This window comes from Caretta caretta, chromosome 2 (genome assembly GCF_965140235.1).
Source record: "Caretta caretta isolate rCarCar2 chromosome 2, rCarCar1.hap1, whole genome shotgun sequence".
NCBI classification, from domain to species: domain Eukaryota; kingdom Metazoa; phylum Chordata; order Testudines; family Cheloniidae; genus Caretta; species Caretta caretta.
Genome location: NC_134207.1, coordinates 268906750 through 268933568, shown reverse-complemented (window position 1 = coordinate 268933568; position 26819 = coordinate 268906750). Strand labels below are relative to the sequence as shown.

At 46.4% G+C, this 26819-nt stretch overlaps 1 protein-coding gene across 1 annotated transcript in view; it reads left to right on the top strand.

Moving 5' to 3' along the window:
• The window catches only part of LOC125633020 (uncharacterized), a 70103-nt gene that overhangs the window by 30719 nt on the left and 12565 nt on the right, over positions 1–26819 (top strand). The window contains 1 exon segment of the mRNA XM_075124653.1: positions 5570–5586. Within this exon segment, the coding sequence (XP_074980754.1) occupies positions 5570–5586 (17 nt within the window).

The following is a 26819-nucleotide window of genomic DNA, read 5'->3' as shown; positions in this document are numbered from 1 at the left end:
ATAAGGCTAATGTAGTGCCAATCTTTAAAAAAGGGAAGAAGGAGGATCCTGGGAACTACAGGCCAGTCAGCCTCACCTCAGTCCCTGGAAAAATCATGGAGCAGGTCCTCAAAGTATCAATCCTGAAGCACTTGCATGAGAGGAAAGTGATCAGGAACAGCCAGCATGGATTCACCAAGGGAAGGTCATGCCTGACTAATCTAATCGCCTTTTATGATGAGATTACTGGTTCTGTGGATGAAGGGAAAGCAGTGCATGTATTGTTTCTTGACTTTAGCAAAGCTTTTGACACGGTCTCCCACAGTATTCTTGTCAGCAAGTTAAAGAAGTATGGGCTGGATGAATGCACTATAAAGTGGGTAGAAAGCTGGCTAGATTGTCGGGCTCAACGGGTAGTGATCAATGGCTCCATGTCTAGTTGGCAGCCGGTATCAAGTGGAGTGCCCCAAGGGTCGGTCCTGGGGCCGGTTTTGTTCAATATCTTCATAAATGATCTGGAGGATGGTGTGGATTGCACTCTCAGCAAATTTGCGGATGATACTAAACTGGGAGGAGTGGTAGATACGCTGGAGGGCAGGGATAGGATACAGAAGGACCTAGACAAATTGGAGGATTGGGCAAAAAGAAATCTGATGAGGTTCAATAAGGATAAGTGCAGGATCCTGCACTTAGGACGGAAGAACCCAATGCACAGCTACAGACTAGGGACCGAATGGCTAGGCAGCAGTTCTGTGGAAAAGGACCTAGGGGTGACAGTGGACGAGAAGCTGGATATGAGTCAGCAGTGTGCCCTTGTTGCCAAGAAGGCCAATGGCATTTTGGGATGTATAAGTAGGGGCATAGCGAGCAGATCGAGGGACGTGATCGTTCCCCTCTATTCGACATTGGTGAGGCCTCATCTGGAGTACTGTGTCCAGTTTTGGGCCCCACACTTCAAGAAGGATGTGGATAAATTGGAGAGAGTCCAGCGAAGGGCAACAAAAATGATTAGGGGTCTGGAACACATGAGTTATGAGGAGAGGCTGAGGGAGCTGGGATTGTTTAGCCTGCAGAAGAGAAGAATGAGGGGGGATTTGATAGCTGCTTTCAACTCCCTGAAAGGGGGTTCCAAAGAGGATGGCTCTAGACTGTTCTCAATGGTAGCAGATGACAGAACGAGGAGTAATGGTCTCAAGTTGCAGTGGGGGAGGTTTAGATTGGATATTAGGAAAAACTTTTTCACTAAGAGGGTGCTGAAACACTGGAATGCGTTACCTAGGGAGGTGGTAGAATCTCCTTCCTTAGAGGTTTTTAAGGTCAGGCTTGACAAAGCCCTGGCTGGGATGATTTAACTGGGAATTGGTCCTGCTTCGAGCAGGGGGTTGGACTAGATGACCTTCTGGGGTCCCTTCCAACCCTGATATTCTATGATTCTATGAACAATGCCCTTACTTCAAGGTTCATCTAGAAGTTAGCCTTCCCTTTTGATCTCTGCAGCAATAGCTATGGCAAGAGACAGGAACTGTCTGTTTACACTGTTAGCATCTCTGAGATATAAGTAAACACATAGAATTAGTATTACCTCTAACTTCTAACAATACAGGTTTGCACTTCAAAGTTCTACTCCAACCTAGTCGAATGACCTCGTTATCATTTACATATCTTCCTAAAAAGTCTTTAAAGGTTGACCTTGGGTCATCCAGCCCATGGGTTTGTTAACCCTTTCTGGCCATGTGCCACATTTTGCTCAGATAACGTCACAGGAGACAAATGATTGTTCTGTGGGAGAACCTCCATTCTGGGGCCCCACCTCCATCACAGAGGGCAAGAAGGATAAAGAATTTCATTACTAAATCTGCACAACATTTTAAAGTTGAAGTTTATGTTTTAATGCAAATTAGCCTCTTAAATTATTTGCAAGAAATGTCACCTGGAGCTGTACAAAACTTGGCAGTTATGCTAAAACTGCAGGAGGAATTTTTGTGGCCAGCAGTTTCTGAAGTGCAGCTGGTGGGGACTCAAGAGAAGGTTAATTTTCTGCCGTGGCCAATCCCACAATCATATAGAAGAGAGCTCATCAAAGAGGTATTAGTTGTTTATCCCGTGCCTGCATGTCCGTCACTGTGTTCTGAATTTCCATATTAAACTGCTTGTAAATGGGTCTGTGTTTTTTTCCTACAGATGGCTCACCCAGATATGGAAGAAGAAAATTGGGCAAGAGATGAACTTTCCCATGGTAAGAACGTGACACCAAAGTCCTTGTTGTGCCCCCATTGCTGCCTTTATGCTCTACTCAGCTTTCCCTATAGTGGAAAACAAAAGTTCCAAAAATGATAAGTTTCAACTTACAGGTCAGATATACCTTTATCCACCTGAACAGCTACAGTAGCTCCCCAGAACAGATGAACGCTTCTCCACCTGGATGGGAATAGTCTGTCCTGAGTGCGGATGTGAGCTCCTCAAACAGGAGATGGAAATCCAGGGTTCCAGGACTACCAAATGTTCTGTGTTTCTGACCAAATGGCAGGTTGTTTGTTTGTCTGTTTGAAAATTGTTTTTATTTTGGATGACTCTGTTATTATTAGTGGCTGGAAAAGGAAGAGACTGATGTTAGTGCTGAGTAGAGCCAGGTATATGGCAGAAACATTTTGTGCAAGGTTTGTTGCTCTGCCAATGTACCTCAGTCCTGATGTGCAATCTCCCCATTATTCCAGTTCTTCCCTCCTCTCCATGGCTCTGCCAATGCACAGCATACTTTTCCATTGATAGGATTCCCATACAACTCTGCCAGTTCACCTTAACTCTCACCTGCAGGGATGTCAGCCAGAGAGGGGATTACAATAGTCAAGATGCAAAATGATCAAGGCATGGGCAGGAGTTTTGGCGGTGTAGCCAGAGAGAAAAGGTCACATCCAGAAGACATTGTGCAGAAAGAAATGGCAAAATGTATATAGAGCTGATAAGTGAGGATCAGAAGAGAAGGGGGAGTCAAAGATGAAGCCAAGTGTATGGGTTTGAGTAACAGGAGTTTTTGGGGAAAGATCAGGAGCTCACTGTTGGCCATATAACATTTCAGCTGATGGCTGCACATCCACAAGAAGAGGTCAGAAAGTTGTGTTGACATAGATCAACATATCAATTATATATTAATTCTATTGATTACATAAGAATTCCCATTAACACTGTAGGGTTTTGTAGATTCTAGTCTCAAAAACAGGCCCATAGTTATTAGAATTACTATTAATTTGGCAAACCCGATATGCAGGGTTGCAACAGTCACACTTAAGAAAGACCTGTGTTTATTTGTATTAGTTTTATTAATACAGTTAGCAAAGTTACAAACACTCCATCCCAGCAAAGTAGATAATACAGCATGAGCATCTGAGCATCCATATACTCACACCTAAAATGTTAGTCATCCTCATCACATCACCAGTGGTCGTGCTCCTGGCATCTCCCAAGGCACAGCGGCTGGGATACGGCTTTTATAATGTGTTAAACTGAAGCTACTATGCCTGATGCATATTCAGCAGGAGTTTCCCACCTTTTCCTTATCTGCATTTCCCCATCCTACTAATGTTGGGGTGCCCTTCTCCCAGAGGTTACTAGTCCTTTTACCTCAAGCTCCTTGGCATACACGTCCATTAGTTACCACGGCATTCCTGTGGTCAGACATGTGCTGATGTCCCTAACTTAAAATATCTCAAGCTGGTATAAACTATCACCTTGTGGTTACCTGTCAGCAGTTTAGGCATTACAGCCCTCTGTCTTGTGTTAGCTTATGATTTAGGGTTACTCCTAGTTAACTGCTTCAGCTAAGGCTTTTTAGGCCTTGATTAGTTTAGCTAAGCTATTGTCTTACAGACCTTGAGGCCTGTAGGATCCTGGCATTATTGCCTTGACTTAAACCTATGCCTTACCTAGCAAAAACTTATACCTATAGGCGACAGATATTAGTTTGGTTGGAGGGAGACAGGTCCAGAGTAGACAGGCGGATTTGTGCATCATCAGTATGAATGTGTTTCAAAGACCCATTTGCAGATGAGATTGCTCGGAGATGTGGTGGGGAGAGAGAAGAGGAGGGTGCCAAGGACTGAGCCCTAAGGGACCCCCACTTAAGGAGGGAGATGAAGACCCACCCAATGAGACACTGAAGGAGTGATCCAAGAGGTAGGAGAAGATCCAAGAGAGGGTGGCATCAGGAAAACCCAGGAATGATAGGATTTGAAGAAAAAGAGTGTGGCTGACAATGTCAAAGGCCACGCATAGATAAAGAAGGAAATCTGGTCAAGAAAAGATCATTAGAGACTTTGGTAAGAGCCATTTCAGTGCAGTATACGGAGAAGGAGCCACGCGGAAGGTGAAAAAGAGGTGGGATGGTAATTTGAGGGGAGGAATGGGGTCAGGACTATATTATTTTATGATGATGATGGTGATGAGACACACACACACACACGTTATGAGAAGAAGGAAGCTGATGAGAAGAAGAGATTGAGAAGGGTGAGGGCAATGGCGAGAATGGGGGATGAGGAAGGTCAAGAGACTGGAGAGCGTGGGGGTTACTGGGGCAGGTGGAGGGGTTGGAGGAGAGTCTTAGTATCTATGACAGAGGAAAAGGAGGAGACTGTGATGGGAGGTGATGGAAGAAGGGGGAGGGAGAGGGGCTTCCTTGGTTTTTTTGTCAGTTTTTTCTTTGAACTAACTGGCAGAATGCTGTGCAGAGAGGGAAGAAAGTGTGTGGAAGAGGGTGAGGGTTTTAGGAAGCATTCAAACGTTCTGAATCAGTGGCTAGGGTTATGGACACGGGAATCAATGAGAGTGGTGAAGTTGTGCAGCGTCACCACAGGGATAGCAGAGTTGAAGGAGGAGTCAGAATTACTACAAGTCAAGCTGAGTTAGCTCATACCAAGGTAATTTAAATAAGAGGTTTTTTAGTTATATAAATAAAAAGAGAATAAGGAAGGATGAGGTGGGGCTGCTACCCCGTGTAATAGGAAGGAGATTAAAGATAATCTAGCTGTGGCCCCAAAACTAAATACTTTGCTTCAGTTTACAATAAGGATGATAATATGGAACATGAGCATGAAGGCAGGACTGCTGATGGAAATGAGTCTGTAGAAATGGAAATTATTACATCAAAAATGGAAGAAAAAGCAAAGAGCTTAATGAGCTCAAACTGGGGGAAACAGATAATTTCCATCCCCAAAATACTGGCCCATGAGATTGCTAGTCCAAAGCTAAGGATTTTTAATAAATCTGTCTATTTGAGGATAGTACCATCTGACTGGAGAAGAGCTAATGGCATGCCTATATTTAACAAAAGGGGAAAAAAGTGATCCAGACAAGTACAAACCTGTGAGTCAGACCTCAGTAGCATGCAAGGCTTTAGAACAAATTGTGAAGGAAAGAATAATTAAATTCATGGAGGTAAATGGTAAAGGGGATGTAATGGAACATGGCTTTATCAAAGATAGATCTTCCCAGACTAACCTGATTTCCTTCTGTCAAGGTTCCTTCCACACTCTGAACTCTAGGGTACAGATGTGGGGACCTGCATGAAAGCCTCCTAAGCTTACTTTTACCAGCTTAGGTTAAAACTTCCCCAAGGTACAAACTATTTTTCTTTTTCCCTTGGACTTTATTGCTGCCACCACCAAGGGTCTAACAGATATATAACAAGAAAAGAGCCCGCTTGGAAACGTCTTTCCCCCAAAATCCTCCCCAAATCCTACACCCCCTTTCCTGGAGAAGGCTTGATAAAAATCCTCACCAATTTGCATAGGTGGCCACAGATCCAAACCCTTGGATCTTAAGAACAATGAAAAAGCAATCAGGTTCTTAAAAGAAGAATTTTAATAGAAGAAAAAGTAAAAGAATCACCTCTCTAAAATCAGGATGGTAAATACCTTACAAGGTAATTAGATTCAAAACATAGAGAATGCCTCTAGGCAAAACCTTAAGTTACAAAAAGACTCAAAAACAGAAATATCCATTCCATTCAGCACAGCTTATTTTCTCAGCCATTTAAACAAACAGAATCTAACGCATATCTAGCTAGATTACTTACTAAGTAATAATAATTACTTACTAAGTAAGTAATCTAAGTAAGTGGGGGAGGTTTAGATTGGATATTAGGAAAAACTTTTTCACTAAGAGGGTGGTGAAACACTGGAATGCGTTACCTAGGGAGGTGGTAGAATCTCCTTCCTTAGAGGTTTTTAAGGTCAGGCTTGACAAAGCCCTGGCTGGGATGATTTAACTGGGAATTGGTCCTGCTTCGAGCGGGGGGTTGGACTAGATGACCTTCAGGGGTCCCTTCCAACCCTGATATTCTATGATTCTATGATTCTATAAGTCCTAAGACTCCATTCCTTTCTGTTCCCAGCAAAAGCATCACGCAGACAGAGAGAGCCTTTGTTTCTCCCCCCTCCAGCTTTTAAAGTATCTTGTCTCCTTTTAAAGTATTTTGGTCAGGTGCCAGCGAGGTTATCCTAGCTTCTTAACCCTTTACAGGTGAAAGGATTTTTCCTCTGGCCAGGAGGGATTTTAAAGGTGTTTACCCTTCCCTTTATATTCATGACACCTTCTTTGAGAAAATAACTTATTTTTATATGAGGGAAATGCAGTAGATCTATACTTGGACTTCAATAAAGCATTTGATACAGGACCACTTGAGAAATGATTAGTGGAATTAGAGAAGATGGGAATCAGTACAAGAATTCTCAGGAGGAGAAGGAAGTGGCTAAAGGGGAGAAGACAATGGGTTGTGCTGAAAGGTGAATTATTGGACTAGAGGGAGGTTACTAGTGGAGTTTCTCAAGGGTCGGTCTTGTCACGAATCATATTAAATATTTTATTAATAACCTTGGCACAGGAGTGTGCTAATGAAAGTTGCTGCCGATACAAAATTGGGAGACATCATCAATACAGAGGAGGATCAGAACATTATATAGGAAGATCTGGATGACCTGGAAGACTGGAGTGACAGAAATGGGATGGAATTCAATAATACAAAGTGCAAGGTCAGTGGTTCTCAAACTAGGGCCACTGCTTGTTCAGGGAAAGCCCTGGCACGCTGGGCCAGTTTGTTTACCTACCGCATCCGCAGGTTCAGCCAATTGCAGCTCTCACTGGCCGCGGTTCGCCGCTCCAGGCCAATGTGGGCTGCAGGAAGTGCGCGGGCTGAGGGATGTGCTGGCCACCCTTCCTGCAGCCCCCATTGGCCTGGGGCTTTCCCTGAACAAGCAGCAGCCCTAGTTGGAGAACCACTGTGCAAGGTCATGCACTTTGGGTCTAATAGTAAGTACTTCTGCTACATGCTGGGGGGATTATCAGTTGGAAGTGACAGAAGAGGAGAGAGACCTGGGACCATAGGTCAATCACAGGAGGACTACAAGCCACCAATGTGATGCAGCTGCAAAAAAAGGCAAATGCGATCCTAGGATGTATCAGGTGAGGTATTTCCTATGGAGATAGAGAAGTATCAATGCCATTGTACAAGGCTTTTGTAAAACCTTATCAGAATACTGTGTACAATTCTGGTCACCCATGTTCAAGAAGGATGAATTCAAGCTGGATGAAGAATGAATTGATGTGTAGGGAACAGCTACTAGGCTGATCAGAATAATGGAGGGCCTGTCTTAGGAGAGGAGACTGGAAGAGCTTGGCTTGTTTAGCCTAGCAAAAAAGGCTGAGAGGAGATCTGTCTACTCTCTATAAATACATTAGAGGGGTAAACATCCGGGTGGGTTAAGAGCTATTTAAGCTAAAGGACAATGTTGACACGAGAACAAATGGGGATAGACTCATAGACTAAGTCCAGAAGAGACCATCATGATCATCTAGTCTGACCTCTTGCACATCACAAACCACAGAACATCGCCCCCCACTTTCCTGTAATAGACGCATAACCTCTGAGTTACTGAAGTCCTCAAATCACGATTTAAAGACTTCAAGTTACATAGAATCCACCATTTACATTAATTTAAATCTGCAATTGACCCAGGCTTCAGAGGAAGGAGAAATACCTCCAGGGTCTCTGCCAATCTGAACTGGATGAAAATTTCTTCCCAACCGCGAATATGGCGGTCAGTTAGTCCCTAAGCATTTTAGCAAGACCCTCCAGCCAGATACCTGGGAAAGAATTCTCTGGAGTAACTCAGAGCCCTCCCCATCTAGTGCCCCATCCAGAGATTATTGTAGGATATTCTGCTCCTCCTTTGTATTGGCAATACCTCCCAAATTTGTGTCATCCACAAATTTTACTAGCACACTCCCACTTTTTGTGCCAAGGTCATTATATTAAATAAGATCGGACCCAAGACTGATCCCTGTGGAACTCGACTAATAACCTCACTCCAGCCTGACAGTTTACTTTTCAGCATGGCCCCTTGTAGCCTCCCCTTTAATCAGTTGTCACCATGCCTCAGTGGGTCACAGATGAGAATATCAGATTCAGGACAAACTGCTGAGAAATAGGGCAGACTCACCCCAGACTGGTGGTTAATCTATCATTAGATTACAACAAGCCAGCAAGAAAAGTAAACTTCTATCTCACCCAGGGCCGGCTCTAGGCACCAGCAAAGCAAGCACATGCTTGGGGCGGCACTTTTACAGGGGCAGCCTTCCAGCGCCGGCCATCATAGGTGCCGACTCCATGGGTGCCTATGCGCCCACCAGCAGGTCCCTGCGCCCCACCCGCCCCAGCTCGCCTCCACTCCATCTCCTCCCCTGAGTGCGCCACCGCCGCTCCGCTTCTCCCGCCGCCCCCGCTGGCTTGCCATGTGAAACAGCTGTTTGGCGGCAAGCCTGGGAGGGAGCGGAGAGAAGCGGCACAGCAGCACGCTCAGGGGAGCAGGCAGAGTGGAGGTGAGCTGGGGGAGGGCACGGGGTGGGCCGCAGGAAGTAACCCGGGGGGGGGGGCGTGCAGAGGAACCGCTCCCCACCTCAGCTCACCTCCACTCCACCGCCACCTCCTTCCCCAAGCGCACCGCTGCTCCGCTTCTCCCCCCTCCCTCCCAGGCTTGCCGTGCCTGGGAGGGAGGGAAGGGTAGGAGGGAAAATGCGGTATGCCCGGGGGAGGAGGCGAGGCCAGGGATTTCGGGAAGAGGTTGGAAGGGGTGGAGTTGGGGAGGGGCCGGGAGTGGGGGGATGCAAAAAAAAGGGGGGGGAGGGCCAACAAAAATGTTTTTCTTAGGGCAGCAAAAAAATACTAGAGCCAGCCCTGATCTCACCACACTGGTTAACAAGAAGTCAAAAATGCAGTCTCCTTAGGCATTCCAGCCCTTATTTCATCACCCAGACACTAGGCATTATGATGAGTGGTTACTGAAAACCAATTTCATCAAACAAAGGGTCTTTCTGATCTCAAGAGTTCAGCCACATAGCCAGGTCAATATGTAACTCAGATTTTACTCAATAATCGTGCTGTCATAACCATGCAGCTAAGGGTAGCCTAGAAGGTGTTAAGAAGCTCAGATAACCTGGTTGGCAACTGACTAAAAGGACCAATGGGGAAAGAAGATACTTTCAAATCTTGGCGGGGGGAAGGTTTTTGTGTGTGCTCTTTGTTTTTTGCGTGTGTGTTCTGTCTTGGGACTGAGAGGGGCCAGACAGAAATCCATCTCCTCCAAACCATCCTAAACCAAGTCTCCAATATTGCAAAAAGTTTAAGTAAGCCAGGCAAGGCGTATTAGGTTATCTTTTGTTTTTGCTTCTGAATTTTCCCTGTGCTAAGAGGGAGGTTTATTCCTGTTTTCTGTAACTTTAAAGTTTTGCCTAGAGGGGAATCCTCTGTGTTTTGAATCTGATTACCCTGTAAAGTTATTTTCCATCCTGATTTTACAGAGATGATTTTTACCTTTTTTTAATAAAATCCTTCTCTTAAGAACCTGACTGATTTTTCCATTTTCCTAAGACCCAGGGTTTTGGGTCTTTGATCACTTGTAACCAACTGGTGAGGATATTATTCTCAAGCCTCCCCAGGAAAGGGGGTGTAAGGGCTTGGGGGGATATTTTTGGGGAAAAGGAACTCCACGTGGTCCTTTCCCTGTTTCTTTGTTAAATCACTTGGTGGTGGCAGTGTACTGTCCAAGGACAAAGGTTTTGTGCCTTGGGGAAGTTTTCAACCTAAACTGGTAGAAATAAGCTTAGGGGGCTTTCATGCGGGTCCCCACATCTGGAGTTCTGAGTGGGGAGGGAACCCTGACACATGCTGTTGCCAATCCTTTAGTAGCTAAAAGCTAAACATTTATTTATAAAGAAGAGAAGAGAGTTAAAATGGTTAATAGATAATATACAGAAATCATTGCAAATTTCTTGTATCAAGTTTGAAGCAGTGATGGAATAAACTGACTTGTAAAGTCTCTGGTAGCTTCCAAAGTTCAGTGTGCTCCTTTTAGTTGTAAATCCACAGTCCAGAGAATCAGAGCAGGAAAGAGACAACATGGATATGATTCAAGGGTCTTTTATACCCTCTGCCATGTGCTTGGAATTTTACTGTTGCAAAACAAAGCTCACAGCACAGTTTATGGAAAATTACGGGCACAAGATGGAGTCCAGAGTCACGTGAGCAATTCACCTGCCCTTACATGGATTGCTGACTCACAGGGGCAGCCATTGGCCACTTGGAGGCTAAGATATCTGCAGGAAAAGCCATCTGGGCAGAATGAGTTTCTTCTATGGCCAATTGTGAGAGTTAATTGCCTTTGATGGGCCATCAACACAAAGCTGTCTGGCTTTGATGTAGATATTACCTGTTGGGTGTTACCTCAGGAACAAATACAGATATTGAGACACAGATATTCATAACTTCAGATACATTGATGATACATTTCAGAGTAACAGCCGTGTTAGTCTGTATTCGCAAAAAGAAAAGGAGTACTTGTGGCACCTTAGAGACTAACCAATTTATTTGAGCATGAGCTTTCGTGAGCTACAGCTCACTTCATCGGATGCATACCGTGGAAACTGCAGCAGACTTTATTTATACACAGAGAATATGAAAAAATACCTCCTCCCACCCCACTGTCCTGCTGGTAATAGCTGGTAATGGCTATCACCAGCAGGAGAGTGAATTTGTGTGGGGGGGTGGAGGGTGAGAAAACCTGGATTTGTGCTGGAAATGGCCCACCTGATGATCACTTTAGATAAGCTATTACCAGCAGGACAGTGGGGTGGGAGGAGGTAATTTTTCATATTCTCTGTGTATAAATAAAGTCTGCTGCAGTTTCCACGGTATGCATCCGATGAAGTGAGCTGTAGCTCACGAAAGCTCATGCTCAAATAAATTGGTTAGTCTCTAAGGTGCCACAAGTACTCCTTTTCTTTTATTGATGATACGTGGATTTAAACATTAAATTATGGAATCATAATTTTTCCACTGACATCTTACATGATATATTTTGTACAAGTTTTGTTGCAATTGTCTAACGGGGCAATATTATTTATATAAATGGCCATATTTCAATCATACAGCATCCCACTAGTTATTTATCCACCTTTCAATTCTCATATTAATCCCCATCTTCTCCAATTTAACTAATGATTTCCCATGTGGAACTGTACCCAATGCATTACTGAAATCCAGGCATATGAGCTCTACTGCATTTCCTTTATCTAAAAAAAATCAGTTATCTTCTCAAAGAGAGAGATCAGGTTGGTTAGGCAAGATCTGCCATTTGTAAACCATGTTGTATTTTATCCCAACTACCATTTCCTTCTATGTCCTTAACTACTTTCTCTTTCAAAATTTGTTCTAAGACCTTGTGTCCCACTGAGGTCAAACTAAAAGACCTATAGTTTCCCTGATCACCTTTTTCCCCCTTTTTCAAAAATAGGTACTATACTAGCAATTCTCCAATCTTAGGGTACGACCCCCTGAGTTTACAGATTCATTAAAAATCCTTGCTATTGGGCTTGCAATTTCATGTGCCAGTTTCTTTAATATTCTTGGATGGAGATGATCTGGGCCCCCTGATTTAGTATTGTTTAGCTGTATAAGTTTGACTCCCACTTCAGATGTGGTAATTTCTACTTCCCTATCCTCATTTCCATTAGCCATTCTGCCACTACCCTTAGGTTCCTCGTTACCCTTATTTAAAACTGAGGCAAAGTATTCGTTTGGGAGTTGGGCCATGCCCAGAGTATCTTTAGTCTCCATCCCATCCTCAGGGTTTAGCATTCCCACTTCTTCTTTCCTTGGTTTCCTTTTATTTATATGGCCATGAGTATATTCAGGTTGGAAATTAGAAGACTGTTTCTAACCAACAGAGGAGTGAGGTTCTTGAACAGCCTCCCAATGAGAGTTGTGGAGTATAAGCTGGCATGGCCATCCCTCCCCGTCCGCCTCTGGGGGAGGTCACACCTGCTCTCAGTTTGGCTTGTTAGAGTATTCTCCAAACCAAGGGAAAAGGGGGAATTAGCACCTTGCAGTGGGCCCCAGCCTTCAAGTGGGGCAGGGCCATAAATAGCCTGGCAACCAGGAAGAGCTGTAGCACTTCACTCACCCAACCTTTAAGCAGGGTGGGGCAGCAGTCAGGGCCTTGGCCTGCAGTCAGGCAGGAGTGAGAGCCAAGCATAGTCTGTGGGTCTCCGGCAGGAGTGAGAGCCGAGCACAGTCTGTGGGGCTCAGGCACGGGTTTCCAAGGAATGCAGGCCTCTTGGCCTAAAGAAGGGGAGTACTGCCACCTCAGGGGTGGGGTGGCAGGGGGGATGTGGGCCCTCCCAATTCCATCACATCCCAGACCAGAGCCCTAACAGTAGTGGAGTGATCTGCCACTGCACAATACGCTGACCTTGTATCAGGTCAGCTCTCAACCCAACTGTTGCCTGGTTTCCCTGGGCTGCTTCCTACTCTCCCCCTGGGCAAACCTCATCCAGGGTCATCCTCAGTCTCCCCGGGATATACCGCCAAGGACAGCGGTAGCAGCTCCTCAGCATCGGGAGCGACAGGGCTCTCTGGAAGATCGTGCAGGCCCTCTGGGCAGCTGCGGTTCTGTTTGGCATCCCACTCCAGCAGCAGGGAAGACACGTATGTCGCACTTGGCAGCTCCCTTCCAACTGAGCTGCTGGGCTGGCATTTCATACTTCCTGTCCTGCCCCTCTGCTTCCAGAGTGCCGGGCGTGGTCCTCCTGGCTCCGCCCACCAGAAGGCTTGTAAGGAAGGCCATGCCCCCTTGCTACATGGGGTAAACAAATGAATTAGTTTTAAGAGAGATTGGGACAAATGTATGAGTGGGATTGTATGATGGGATTGCTTGTGATGGGGGCAGGGCTCAGTAGTCCTGGGGCTCACTGCTGGTTTAAGTCTTATATTCCTAATGGTTCCTCATGGTTTGGGCTTCAGCAAGCCACCAGCTGTGGTCAGGAAGGGATTCCCCATAATGTATTCTGCGATTTTTAAAAATCTCCTTCTTTTTGAAGCAACAGGGATGGCCGTGGCTGGAGATGTGACATTAGACAGGGTGGGCCAGAGCTCTGAGGTGGCATCGAGCATTCTCTCTCTCTAGTGCTTGGCTGCCTGATTTTTGCTCACATGCTCGGGGTCTAACTGGTCACCATATGTGGGGTTGGGATAGAATTTCCCACCAGTTAGACTGGCAGTGACCCTGGGTGTTTTTTGCCTTCCTCTGCAGCATGTGAGGGCAGTTCGCTTGCCCCAGTTATCTGGGTACATCTTACTGAATCATTTGCCTGCCACTGGAGGGGCTTTGGGCACTGGTGCACTTTGGTCCCTCCTATTCTCTGCCTGTGGCACGTAATAGTTTAGTCTCCTGTGGGCTGAAATACCTTGCTTCAGTTTTGGTTGTTGAGTTTAGTGTGTGAATGTTGAGTGGGTGTTGCAGGTATGTGATATACAGGAGCTCAGACTAGATCATCTAATGAGCCCCTCTGGCCTTCAAATCTATGACTCTCTGGTAAGCGAGTGAATTTGTAGTGGAAGAAATCTGCACGATTGTACGACAGCCATCAATGCTCAGCAGCACGGCAACAGCAGCAGGGGAAGCCAATGTAGGGGGTCAGCCAAGTCTGGGGTTTGCCAGGGCAGAGATTGCAATTTGTAAGAGGGGGAAAAGAGTTGAAAGTGATGGTCTTGTCCAGGGCTGATTTTAAATAAACACAATAACTGGTGTTTCCATAGTTCCTGCCAGGAAATTAGTCCCTGCATCTGTGAGGATGTCGGAGGGCCAACCTACCCTGGCAAAAATGTCTGCTAGTGCCTGGCACACACTTTTAGCCCTGGGGTTGCTTAGAGCTACTGCTTCCAGCCATCGGGTGGCAAAATCCATGAAAGTCAGTATGTACTGCTTTCCTCTGGGTGTCTTTTTCGGAAAAGGACCCAGAATATCCACAGCTACTCGCTGAAATGGAACTTCAATGATGGGGAGTGGCTGGAGTGGGGCTTTGACCTGGTCTTGGGGTTTTCCCACTCTTTGGCATACTTCACAAGACCGGACATAGGTAGAAACATCCTTGCCTATTCCCTCCCAGTGGAATGACCCCCCAAAACGGTCTTTGGTCCTGTTCACCCCAGCATGGCCACTAGGATGATCATGGGCTAAGCTCAGGAGCTTGGCCCGGTATTTAGTTGGAACTACCAACTGTCTCTGAGGATGCCAGTCTTCCTGGTGTCCACCAGAAAGAGTTTCCTTGTATAAAAGTCCTCTTTCTACAACAAACCTGGATCGATTACAAGAGCTGAGAGGCGGTGGGTTGCTCCGTGCCGCCATCCAAGCTCTCTGGAGGCTTTCATCTGCTTCCTGTTTGGTCTGGAACTGTTCCCTTGATGCTGGAGACATCAGTTCCTCATTGGATTGTGGACCTATGCTTGGTCCCTCTGGAAGCGATGTAGGGGATAGGGCTGTTTCTGTTGACTGTGAAACGCTCTCTGCTGGGACACTCTGTTGGGGTTCAGGCTCTGGCTCAGCCTCTTGTGTAGGGTTATGGGCTGCTGCCGGTTCAGGTTCGGTGGGGCCCTCTGGTGTTGAGGTTGCAAGTACTGGATTCAGTGCTGGCAATGGGTCTGGTGCTGGTTGTTCCGCTGGTTCTGGGACTGGTTCCGTCTGGGTCTCTGGGACTGGATCCACTACTGCTGTTGCAGACATTGGCCTGAGGTCTGGGTCCATCACCTCTGACCAGGTCCTGATAGAAGTTTCCGGAACAGAGGTAGGCCTCACGGCTTGTTTAGCCTGGCTGTGGGTGACCATTCCCACCCTCTTGGCCCGCTTCACATGATTGGCCAAGTCTTCCCCCAACAGCATGGGGATGGGATAATCATCATAGACTGCAAAAGTCCACGTTCCTGACCAGTCCTTGTACTGGACAGGCAACTTGGCTGTAGGCAAATTGAAAGAGTTGGACTTGAAAGGTTGAATCGTCACTGGGATCTCTGGGTTGATTAAATTGGGGTCCACTAAGGAAGCATGGATAGTTGACACTTGGAGACCTCCATGCCGTAACCTTCTTCCCGCCCACACTCACAGTTTCCCTCCGCTCCAAGGGTATTTGAGAGGTATCTGGGCCTGCGGACCTCTGGTGTGATTCCGGAGCAATGAACTGTAATCTGTTGGGGTTCTTGGGGCAGTTGGCCTTTACATGCCCCAGCTCGTTACATTTAAAACATCGTCCAGCTGACGGGTCACTGGGGCGAGGTGGGTTGCTGGAGAATGGGGTGGTGGGACGATAAGGTGTCTGGAGGGTTCTTTGGGAGGTAGGTGGGGCCTTGGGCGGCCCCCGGTAATAGGGTGTGGTCTGGGGTTGTCCCTTCTGGTCTCCGCTCCCACTGCGACCAGTTTTCTTCTTCTCTGCCACCTCCACCCATCTGGCTCCAATCTCTCCTGCCTCAATTACAGTTTTGGGCTTCCCATCTAGGATGTATCTCTCTATTTCCTCAGGAACACCCTCTAAGAATTGTTCCATTTGCATTAGGAAGGGCAAATTTACTGGAGATTCAACACTTGCTCCTGATATCCAGGCATTCCAATGTTTCACAATGTGGTAGGCATGTCGGGTAAATGACATGTCTGGTTTCCACCTTAGGGCTCTGAACCTCCGACGAGAATGCTCAGGTGTTATCCCCATTCTGACTCTCGCCTTGGATTTAAACAGTTCATACTGGTTCATGTGTTCTTTAGGCATTTCAGCCGCCACCTCAACTAAGGGTCCACTGAGCTGTGGCCTCAGCTCTACCATGTATTGGTCAGTAGAGATGTTGTACCCAACGCAGGCCCTTTCGAAGTTTTCTAAGAAGGCCTCCTTATCATTGCCTGCCTTGTAGGTGCGGAACTTTCTGGGATGGGAAGTGGTACCTGGAGAAGGATTGCTAGGGTTTGTTGGTATATTCTGCTGAGCCTTTATCTTCTCCATCTCCTCCACATGTTTCCTCCCTTTTTCCTTCTCCTCCAGTTCTTTGGCCCTTGCCTCCATTTCCCTCCTGTGGGCAGCCTCCTGTACCTCCTTCTCCAGCCGCTTGAGTTCTAGCTGTCTTTCATGTTCCTTTTGTTTTTCCTCAGCCTGAAATCTGGCTAATTCCAGCTCTTGTTGAGTTGTGGATTCTGTCATGCTAACCTCTCTGTTTTTAACTAACTTTACACCCGAGGTTTAGAAATAAACAAACAAAACTTGGCTGTAAAATTTTGCTGTGCTGGAATAGGATACCTATTCTCTGATAGTGATTGTCAGCCTATAGAAAAAGACAATTCCCTTTGTCTCTGCTCTGGCCCCAAATCAAAGCAAAATACCTCCAACTACTTGGAAACCTGCTTACCAGCAGCCCAAAGGAAAAAAAATCCTTTCAAACCTGTGCTCCTTGTAAAAAAAAAATCAAAATCCTAAAAAAAAACAACCCTGCCACTTTTGTCTCCAGGAAAATCGGTAGAACACCTCCCACCCCCCCCCCATTTACTTTTAGGGAAAAAGAAACACCTCTGGTTTGCGAAGACTGTGAATTTCCCTGCAGGAGTTAATTATTCTGCCTCCAGGCAAAGAAAACCTGCAATTCACAAAGATAATCTCCTTTTGTCTCTGCTCTGGCCCCAAAGCAGAGAAAAAACTAGCTGCTTTCAGTTCGACCTCTTTTCCAGCAGCCCCAAAGGAAAAAAAAATTCCTTTTTAAAATCTGTATTTCTAGTTCAAAAAATCTCAAATTGATCTCAAAATGATTTCAGGTTAATCCCACCACTCTGTCACCATGTCAAGGTTCCTTCCCCACTCTGAACTCTACGGTACAGATGTGGGGACCTGCATGAAAACCTCCTAAGCTTACTTTTACCAGCTTAGGTTAAAACTTCCCCAAGGTACAAATTAATTTTACCCTTTGCCCTTGGAATTTCCACTGCCACCACCAAACTTTAAGTGGGTTTACTGGAAAACATAGTTTGGACACGTCTTTCCCCCCAAAATCCTCCCAACACTCGCACCCCACTTCCTGGGGAAGGTTTGATAAAAATCCTCACCAATTTGCATAGGTGACCACAGACCCAAACCCTTGGATCTCGGAACAACGAAAAAGCATTCAGTTTTCTTACAAGAAGTCTTTTAATAGAAGTAAAGGAATCACCTCTGTAAAATCAGGATGGTAGATACCTTACAGGGTAATTAGATTCAAAACATAGAGAATCCCTCTAGGCAAAACCTTAAGTTACAAAAAAGACACACAGACAGGAATAGTCATTCTATTCAGCACAGTTCTTTTCTCAGCCATTTAAAGAAATCATAATCTAACACATACCTAGCTAGATTACTTACTAAAAGTTCTAAGACTCCATTCCTGTTCTATCCCCGGCAAAAACAGCATACAGACAAACACAAACCCTTTGTTTTTTCTCCCCCCCCCCGCAGCTTTTGAAAGTATCTTGTCTCCTCATTGGTCATTTTGTTCAGGTGCCAGCGAGGTTACCTTTAGCTTCTTAACCCTTTACAGGTGAGACGATATTTCCTCTGGCCAGGAGGGATTTTAAAGGGGTTTACCCTTCCCTTTATATTTATGACAGAGGTGCATCTGTCTTATTAACTCTGTTTTTTCCTAGAGCTCCAGAAAGAAATCCCAGCCAGCGTTTCACCCTATCTGTGATTTGGGAGGCATGTCATAAATATAAAGGGAAGGGTAAACCCCTTTAAAATCCCTCCTGGCCAGAGGAAAAACCCTTTACCTCTAAAGGGTTAAGAAGCTAGGATAACCTCACTGGCACTTGACCAAAATGACCAATGAGGAGACAAGATACTTTCAAAAGCTGCAGGGAGGGAGAAACAAAGTCTCTCTCTCAGTCTGTGTGATGCTTTTGCCGGGGACAGAACAGGAATGGAGTCTTAGAACTTAGTAAGTAATCTAGATAGAGATGCGTTAGATTCTGATTTCTTTTAATGGCTGAGAAAATAAGCTGTGCTGAATGGAATGGATATTCCTGTTTTTGTGTCTTTTTGTAACTGAAGATTTTGCCTAGAGGGATTCTCTATGTTTTGAATCTAATTACCCTGTAAGGTATTTACCATCTTGATTTTACAGAGGTGATTCTTCTTACTTTTTCTTCTATTAAAATTCTTCTTTTAAGAGTCTGAATGCTTTTTCATTGTTCTTAAGATCCAAGCGTTTAGGTCTGTGGTCACCTATGCAAATTGGTGAGGATTTTTATCAAACCTTCCTCAGGAAGGGGGGGTAACTTTTGGGAGGATTTTGGGGGGAAAGACGTTTCCAAACAGACTCTTTCCTAATAATATACCGGTTAGACGTTTGGTGGTGGCAGCGAAAGTCCAAAGGCAAAAGGTAAAATAGTTTGTACCTTGGGGAAGTTTTAACCTAAGCTGATAAAAGTAAGCTTAGAAGGTTTTCATGCAGGTCCCCACATCTGTACCCTAGCGTTCAGAGTGGGGAAGGAACCTTGACAGAGACATATAGACAATAATACTATTTCAGTCAAGTGTTGTCACAAATGTTCATATTTCTTTTGGATCTTGAATCAAAGCTTGAGTAACAGACAAGAATTGTTTGTTTACATCACAAGACCTGAGCAAACACCTACCCTTCTACTGCTCTAACAATGCCGGGTTGCACTCCAAAGTACTATTCTAACCTAATGCAATAACTCAACTCTCATTTACCCATCTTCCTAACAAGCCTTTAAAGGTTGACCATGGGTAATGTCAGCCTATGGGTTAGTTAACCCTTTCTGGCCATGTGCCACATTTCAATGAGATATTATATTATAATCATATAACATCACAGCCCCAACGCAAAATTGATGCAGGAAGGATGATACACACGTCGTTGACTGCATCCGAAAAGTTCCCCGTCTTTGGTTCTCTCTTACTACTGCTACCATTGTGTTAGAAGCTGAATCAGTGTAAGACAGAAATGGTTTAATCAAAGTCATGTTCAACAACATTATTGAATCTTATTACAAACTCCAGGTAAAACTTGGCTAGAACAATAGTAGATTGGATCTGCTCTTGCAGCCTGGTTCCTATATGTCTTATTTCAGAGTAACAGCCGTATTAGTCTGTATTCGCAAAAAGAAAAGGAGTACTTGTGGCACCTTAGAGACTAATCAATTTATTTGAGCATGAGCTTTCGTGAGCTACAGCTCACTTCATCGGATGCATCCGATGAAGTGAGCTGTAGCTCACGAAAGCTCATGCTCAAATAAATTGGTTAGTCTCTAAGGTGCCACAAGTACTCCTTTTCTTTATATGTCTTATGTGAATTTGCCAAGAGCTAAAGAAAATAACTAATTTATCCATACCCACTCTGGCAAATGTTTGGAGCCCAATTAACATCAAGCCAATGTAGACATTAATATTGTCCATAGTGGAGAAATCCTGGCATGTAGCCATGAAAGCAATATGGTAGCGCCTTGGTTTCCCTTCTCATACAGCACATTAGGTCTGGATTGTCTTTTCTCCTGTGAAAAGTTCCAATACTGGTTGCAGCAGTATCCCAAGGTCCTTTAATGTAAAGTATGTTCTTATGTACCACTCTTAACATATTCAAGGGTTTTTCCAAATGATTAGGCACATTACACATTTTTACAGTTCTTGGTACCAGCAACACAGTCACAAAAGTTAACATTAGCGTTAATATTAACATTAAACCCACTGCAAGTGTACGTGTACCAGCATTTTTGTTATGCCAAGCATTTTGTTTAGACAAATCATTCTTTATGTCAGCTTGTTCAATACCCCTTTTGAATATTTGGAGCTTTCTCTTCTTTTCCTGGCCAGTAGGGTTAAAATCTGAGCTCTCTTGCTTAACAGAATTCATTAGCTGGCTGGGTGTGCCCTCTTTGCTAACAACCACCAGCAAGTTCTTTTTCGCCCTGTCAGTCAGGTAATTTGCATCCATACAGACACTAGCCTCTTTACCAATTCTCAGATCCTTAACTGTTACCAATTCCAAGGCTGGACTCTCTTTTAAAGAGATACCATCCAAATCCAAAGTGTTTAAGGGTAAGAGTTTGCCTGCTCTCCCCTGCATCCTTAAGCATTCAGCCATAAGACTGATCTGCTCTGAAACACCAGTAACCAAATCTTTCCTCAGACCCCAAAGCACAGACTGCTCACTTAAAGAATCATCATGGAGACATTCCTCTCTCAACAACCTTGTCCTCCCAACAAACTGGTCAAGAACAGCCACTTGGTTACAGAGCTGCTTAACTTCCTTAACAGCTTTCCCTCCGTCAGAGACCCTCTCAAAGCTATTCACACTGGACCTTTCCAAAGCAAAGTTAGTGGATCCATTCTCAACAGAAAATCTCTGACTGTTAGGAACTGAAACAAATCTCTCCACCAATAAACCATTCAGAAATTCATCCTGATTTACTTTAATCACATCACAAGTTCCACACCTTTCAGTTGCAGGAAACTGGTTGCAAAGCCTACCATGAAGATTTTTCTCTTCAGGAATCTTTCTAAGCAACAATTCACCTTTACTCTGCTCCACAGAAGCATTGCTCTGCTGAGCCACTACCAACTCCTGAGTTTCACCTACACCCAGAATCTCCTTCAGCCCATCAGGCGGATTCTTACACAATCCACTTTCAGACAAACTGTTCTAGATTTCATGGTCAGAAGCATTCTTTTTTCCTTTGCCATTTTCCTCACAGCTACTGGCAACATGCCAGTTGTTAGGCTCAACACACACAAGTTCAGGAATCATTTCCTTCTTGTTACAAGTTTCCTCACTGTCAGTGGGTCAGTGGGTAGTTTAGTCAAATCACCTTTATGCTCTCCTTGTGCCCTGGCTAGGATATCAATATGATCAGACAGAATTGTCACCCTTACCCAGAAACATACCAGCAACGGGCAAAATAAAAGCACCAGAATTGTCTGGTCTCTGGGATTCTGCCATGACACTAACTGGATGCAACCTAGTTACATTGTCATTCTCCCGAGCAGACACAAACTCAGAACCATCCTTGTCCTGGGCTTTAGTTGGATCCAGAACCAACCCTGGAACAACTGACAAATTCTCAACCATCATAGGTTGACAGGCCGCTCCTGTCTGCTTTACAGACAAGGAACTGTAGAGACACTCTCCTTCAACAGACACACAGCTTGGGATCTCACTTCCCTTGTCCCAGCACACAGGGCTGTTCACAGACAACGGCTTGGAGATTGGGGTAGCTCCCTGCATGGGCAAGTCATTACCCCTAACAGACACAGGAATATTTCCTTCACTGTCACAATTCTCCACACAGGTAACAGGTAAGGGTTAGGGCAGGGGTGGGCAAATTTTTTGGCCCAAGGCCCGCATCGCCGTTGGGAAACTGTACGGAGGGACAGGTAGGGAAGGCTGTGCCTCCCCAAACAGCCTGGCCCCGACCTCCTATCCGCCCCCTCCCACTTTCCGCCCCCCCTCAGAACTCCCAACCCATCCAACCCACCCAATCTTTGTCCCCTGACTGCCCCCTCCAGGGAACTCCGCCCCTAACTGCTCCCAGCCAGACACCACCCCCTATCCAACCCCCCCCTGAATACCCTGACCCCTATCCACACCCCCACCCCTTGACAGGCCCCCCGGGACTCACACGCCTATCCAACCCCCCTTGCTCCTTGTTCCCTGACCGCCCCCTCCCGGACTCCCCCTGCCCCTAACCACCCCCCCACAGGATCCCACCCCCTATCCAAACGCCCCTCTAAAGCCCCTTTTGGAATGCAGCCCCTGAACATGGGCGGATGACTCAGGAGGAGCAGGGGCAGCCGCACAGCCGGAGAGAAACGACGGTTTCCCCCTCAAAGCGACGCTTCTCTCCGGGTGGCTGCGCGGCCGCCCGGTGTCCTCCTGAGTCCTCTGCCCGCGTTCGCTGCACTCCTGCCACCCGCACCGCCCGCCTGCTCCCCTGAGGCTGCAGGTGAGCCTCCCTTCCTGCTCTCCCCTGCCCCCACAGTGCAGCCCCCAGGGGGAGTGCGCCGGTGCTGAGCTGCCCCAGTGCCCGGCCCTGGAGCACCCTGTGTTCACTGGTAAATCTGCCCCAGAGCCGCACCACCCGGCTGGAGCCAGCCATGCCGCTATGCTGCCAAGAGCGCTGGAGGCGCGGCGAGCTGAGGCTGCGGGGCAGTGGGAACAATGGGGCAGGGGCTGGGGGCAGCCTCCCCTTCCGGGAGCTCAGGGGCCAGGTAGAATGGTCCCATGAGCCGGATGTGGCCCACGGGCTGTAGTTTGCCCACTCCTCGGTTAGGGACACTCATCTTCCACTACCTTTGCCTTCCCAAACTTCTGATTAGACCAGTGGTTCTCAACTGTGGTCCACCGCTTGTTCAGGGAAAGCCCCTGGCATGCTGGGCCAGTTTGTTTACCTGCCACATCCGCAGGTTCGGCCGATCATGGCTCCCACTGGCCGCAGTTCACCGCTACAGGCCAGTGGGGGCTGCGGGAAGGGCGTCCAGCACATCCCGCAGCCCGCGCCGCTTCCCGCAGCCCCCATTGGCCTGGAGCGGTGAACTGCAGCCAGTGGGAGCCACGATCCGCCGAACCTGTGGATGCGGCAGGTAAACAAACCAGTCCGGCACCCCAGAGGCTTTCCCTGAACAAGCGGTGGACCACAGTTGAGAACCACTGGATTAGACAAAGCCATCAGCTCACAAGGCTGCCTAGGCTCATCCAAACTTTCCTTGCCTTCCTCCCCTTGTACCAGCACCCAAGGCTGGTTACAGACAAATACTGGGGTAGTTGGGTAGCTTCCTTACCAAGCAAGTTGCCACTCCCAACAGATAAACTGCTGTTCTCCACTCTGCACTGAGCTACTTCCAGCGAATCACCTTTTTCAGGTTTACTTTTACAAGCTGTATTAGCCAACAATCCATCATCCATCAAAAATCTACCCTTTCCTTCCTCAGTTAGGGCTTTACCCTGATCACCAAATTTAATCTGCTTTTGAGAAACATTTTCCTGATCAATGAGCTCTCTCTGTGCTAGATCTAATTCCAGATTCACTTCTGAGATACTAGACAGACATTCAGAAACTTCATTCACATACCAGCAGCTATTTTCCACCTTCCCCAGGTTAGAGATACCCTCTCCCTGGTCATAGCAAAACTGGTTAAACACAGAAAACTGAGAGCCATACAACATACCAACATTGTTATAAACTGGACTTCCAAGAGGATACAGTTTCTGCTTTTCTTCCCTTGCTTTTTTGATTTGGAGATCAAGTTTGGCAACCCTTTTCTCAGCAGCCAGCCATTCCATACACCTCCTGTAATCTTCATTGGCTTTTTCTTCAGCTTGCTTGATTCTTTCTGCAGTTTGCTTCTCTTGAATTCAAAGATATTCCATTCTTTGTTCAGGTTTAAATTGCAGGCTCTCTCTCAGGGCTTACAGTTTCATTGCTTCTTCAGATGCCTTCTGGCTCATGGTCACTGATCTTTAACCAACAAAACTCTCAATACCAAAATTCAAATGTAGACTAACGTAGGGTTCTGGTGCAAAGCTCAATTGACCTGGTTTGTGGATCCTAGCACAACGATGCCACTGTGACAACCGTGCCCTGTGGGAGCCAGCCAAGGTCACTCAGTTAGAGTGAACTGCAAACAGAAAGGAGCGGACAAACCTCAAAAGCCGGTTGATATTCCAATATTTAGATTTACCAAGCCAGCGCAAAACAGCTTCTGTATTACCTTACTGGTTACTCAGAAGTCCAAACAATGCAGTTCCCTTAAAGTAACCAGCCTCAGGCCTCCATCCAGGTACACATGTCAACATATGATGAAGATTATTGAAAATCTTATTTCACCTTATAAAAGAAAAGGTTCTTCTGATCCCAAAGGATCTGTACCACACCCAGGTCCAATTATAACTTACCCAAAGTACATGCTTATAGCCAATTCTTGTTAACTAAACTAAGAATTTATTTAAAAAGAAAGAGTGAGAGCATTGGTTAAAAGATCAATATATAGACAGATTTGAGTTCAATTCTTGAATTCAATACATAGAAGAGATGGTTAGTTTGTAGTTGCCAAAAGTCCTTTTAGAAATAGTCCAGAGGTTATAGTCCAGTGTCCATGTTCAGGGTGACTCCAGTCAGTGACTGGGGATCTCAATCCTTATGGCTCAGGGTTTCCCCTTCTTGAAACCCAAAGCAGATCTGAGATAAAAAAAGATCGTGTCCCAGGGTCTTTATACATTTCCAGCAACCTCTTGGCCTGAGAGGACAATAGGCTTAACCTTCTGTCTCCCAAAAATCATGGCACTCAGCATAGGGTAATTTATCCATTGAACAGTTCATATACAATTCACCACAAACTTTAAAGAGACATATAGACAATAATACTATTTCAGTCAAGTGTCATCACAAATGTTAATATTCCTTTTGGACCTTGAATCAAAGCTAGAGTAACAGACAAGAATTGTTTGTTTACATCACAAGACCTGAGCAAACACCTACCCTTCTACCGCTCTAATAATGCTGGTTTGCAGGTCAAAGTTCTATTCTAACCTAATGCGATAACCCAACTCTCATTTACCCATCTTCCTAACAAGTCTTTAAAGGTCAACCATGGGTCATGTCAGCCTGTGGGTTAGTTAACCCTTTCTGGCCATGAAACCATTGTTGGTAAGTCTCAGGGGAAATGCCTGTCTGATCAAGGATGGCTGCCTTGACCTTCTGCTACTGTAATGCATCCTGTGGGCCTAGATTGCGGTAGGCTGTTTGCGTGGAGCCAGTCAAGTATGGTGGCAGCAAGGTAGCCCAGGATTCCCCTGGGCAACCCTTTCAAAGGTCACCACAAAGGCCTCGGGGTCATCACCAGGCCCCATCTTGGTCAACTGCATGGGTAGTCCCATCAGGGTCCCCACGGTTCCCATCCCACCGATATGGGTGTCCACTGGGGGAATGGGCCTCCAGAAGCCATTTTAGGATCTTCTAGGTGTATATCCCACTACGTCACAAAGGGGCCCTCCCAACCAAAGGAAGGAACAGCAAAAAAAAAAAAAAAAAAAAAAGGAGGGGAGAAAAACGGGGGTGATGATTGCAGACCTCCCTTCTACTGGATCTCACAACTGGTCCCAATTGTTGCCTGAATTCTCCACCAAGTTGCCGGGGGTCATGCCTGCCTTTCCCCCTTTTGGGACGGGGCACGGGTCATTGTGGGCCTACAGGCAAGTCTGCATGATACCTCTGAGTCTTGGAGTAATGTGGCCTAACAGCCAACGTCAATCTACCTGCCCTCTCTCTCAGGGCTGCGCGGCCTAGCAGCCAGAGTCAGTAGAGCGGCCCTCGCAATCGGGGCTGTGCAGCCTAGCGGCCAGAGTCAGTAGGGCTGATTGGGTTGGAGGCCACCCTAGGGTGGGTGGCGGTCAGGATAGGGGGACCCGGGCCCTCCCTCTCCACCAAGTCCCAGTTCAGATCCCTGTCGGTGGTGGGGTTGTCGGCCTCCAGCTCGGAGCAGATCAGGCCGAAACACGCCAAGCTAGGCTCCGAGTCTCCAAACACCTCCCCGCAAAGCCTCCATGGGTTACTTCCTACCCACTTCTCTGCAGCTTGTGGTCTCACAGTTACTCCAGTCTCTCCTCCCTCTGTGGCATCTGGACCCTGGGGTTCATGGGTCTCTGCTCTCATGAAGTATCTGCAGTTGTTCAGCAGGAGTCTGCCGCACACCTCTTTCCTCTCTGGCAGTCAGTCCCAAATGAACGGGGCTGCTACCTGGCCTCCAGCCTAAGCATGCCCAGCAGGGTCGATGGAGCGTGGCCTCCTCAGCCCAAAGAGAGGAATCATAGAATCATAGAATATAAGGGTTGGAAGGGACCCCAGAAGGTCATCTAGTCCAACCCCCTGCTCGAAGCAGGACCAATTCCCAGTTAAATCATCCCAGCCAGGGCTTTGTCAAGCCTGACCTTAAAAACCTCTAAGGAAGGAGATTCTACCACCTCCCTAGGTAACGCATTCCAGTGTTTCACCACCCTCTTAGTGAAAAAGTTTTTCCTAATATCCAATCTAAACCTCCCCCACTGCAGCTTGAGACCATTACTCCTCGTTCTGTCATCTGATACCATTGAGAACAGTCTAGAGCCATCCTCTTTGGAACCCCCTTTCAGGTAGTTGAAAGCAGCTATCAAATCCCCCCTCATTCTTCTCTTCTGCAGGCTAAACAATCCCAGCTCCCTCAGCCTCTCCTCATAACTCATGTGTTCCAGACCCCTAATCATTTTTGTTGCCCTTCGCTGGACTCTCTCCAATTTATCCACATCCTTCTTGAAGTGTGGGGCCCAAAACTGGACACAGTACTCCAGATGAGGCCTCACCAATGTCGAATAGAGGGGAACGATCACGTCCCTCGATCTGCTCGCTATGCCCCTACTTATACATCCCAAAATGCCATTGGCCTTCTTGGCAACAAGGGCACACTGCTGA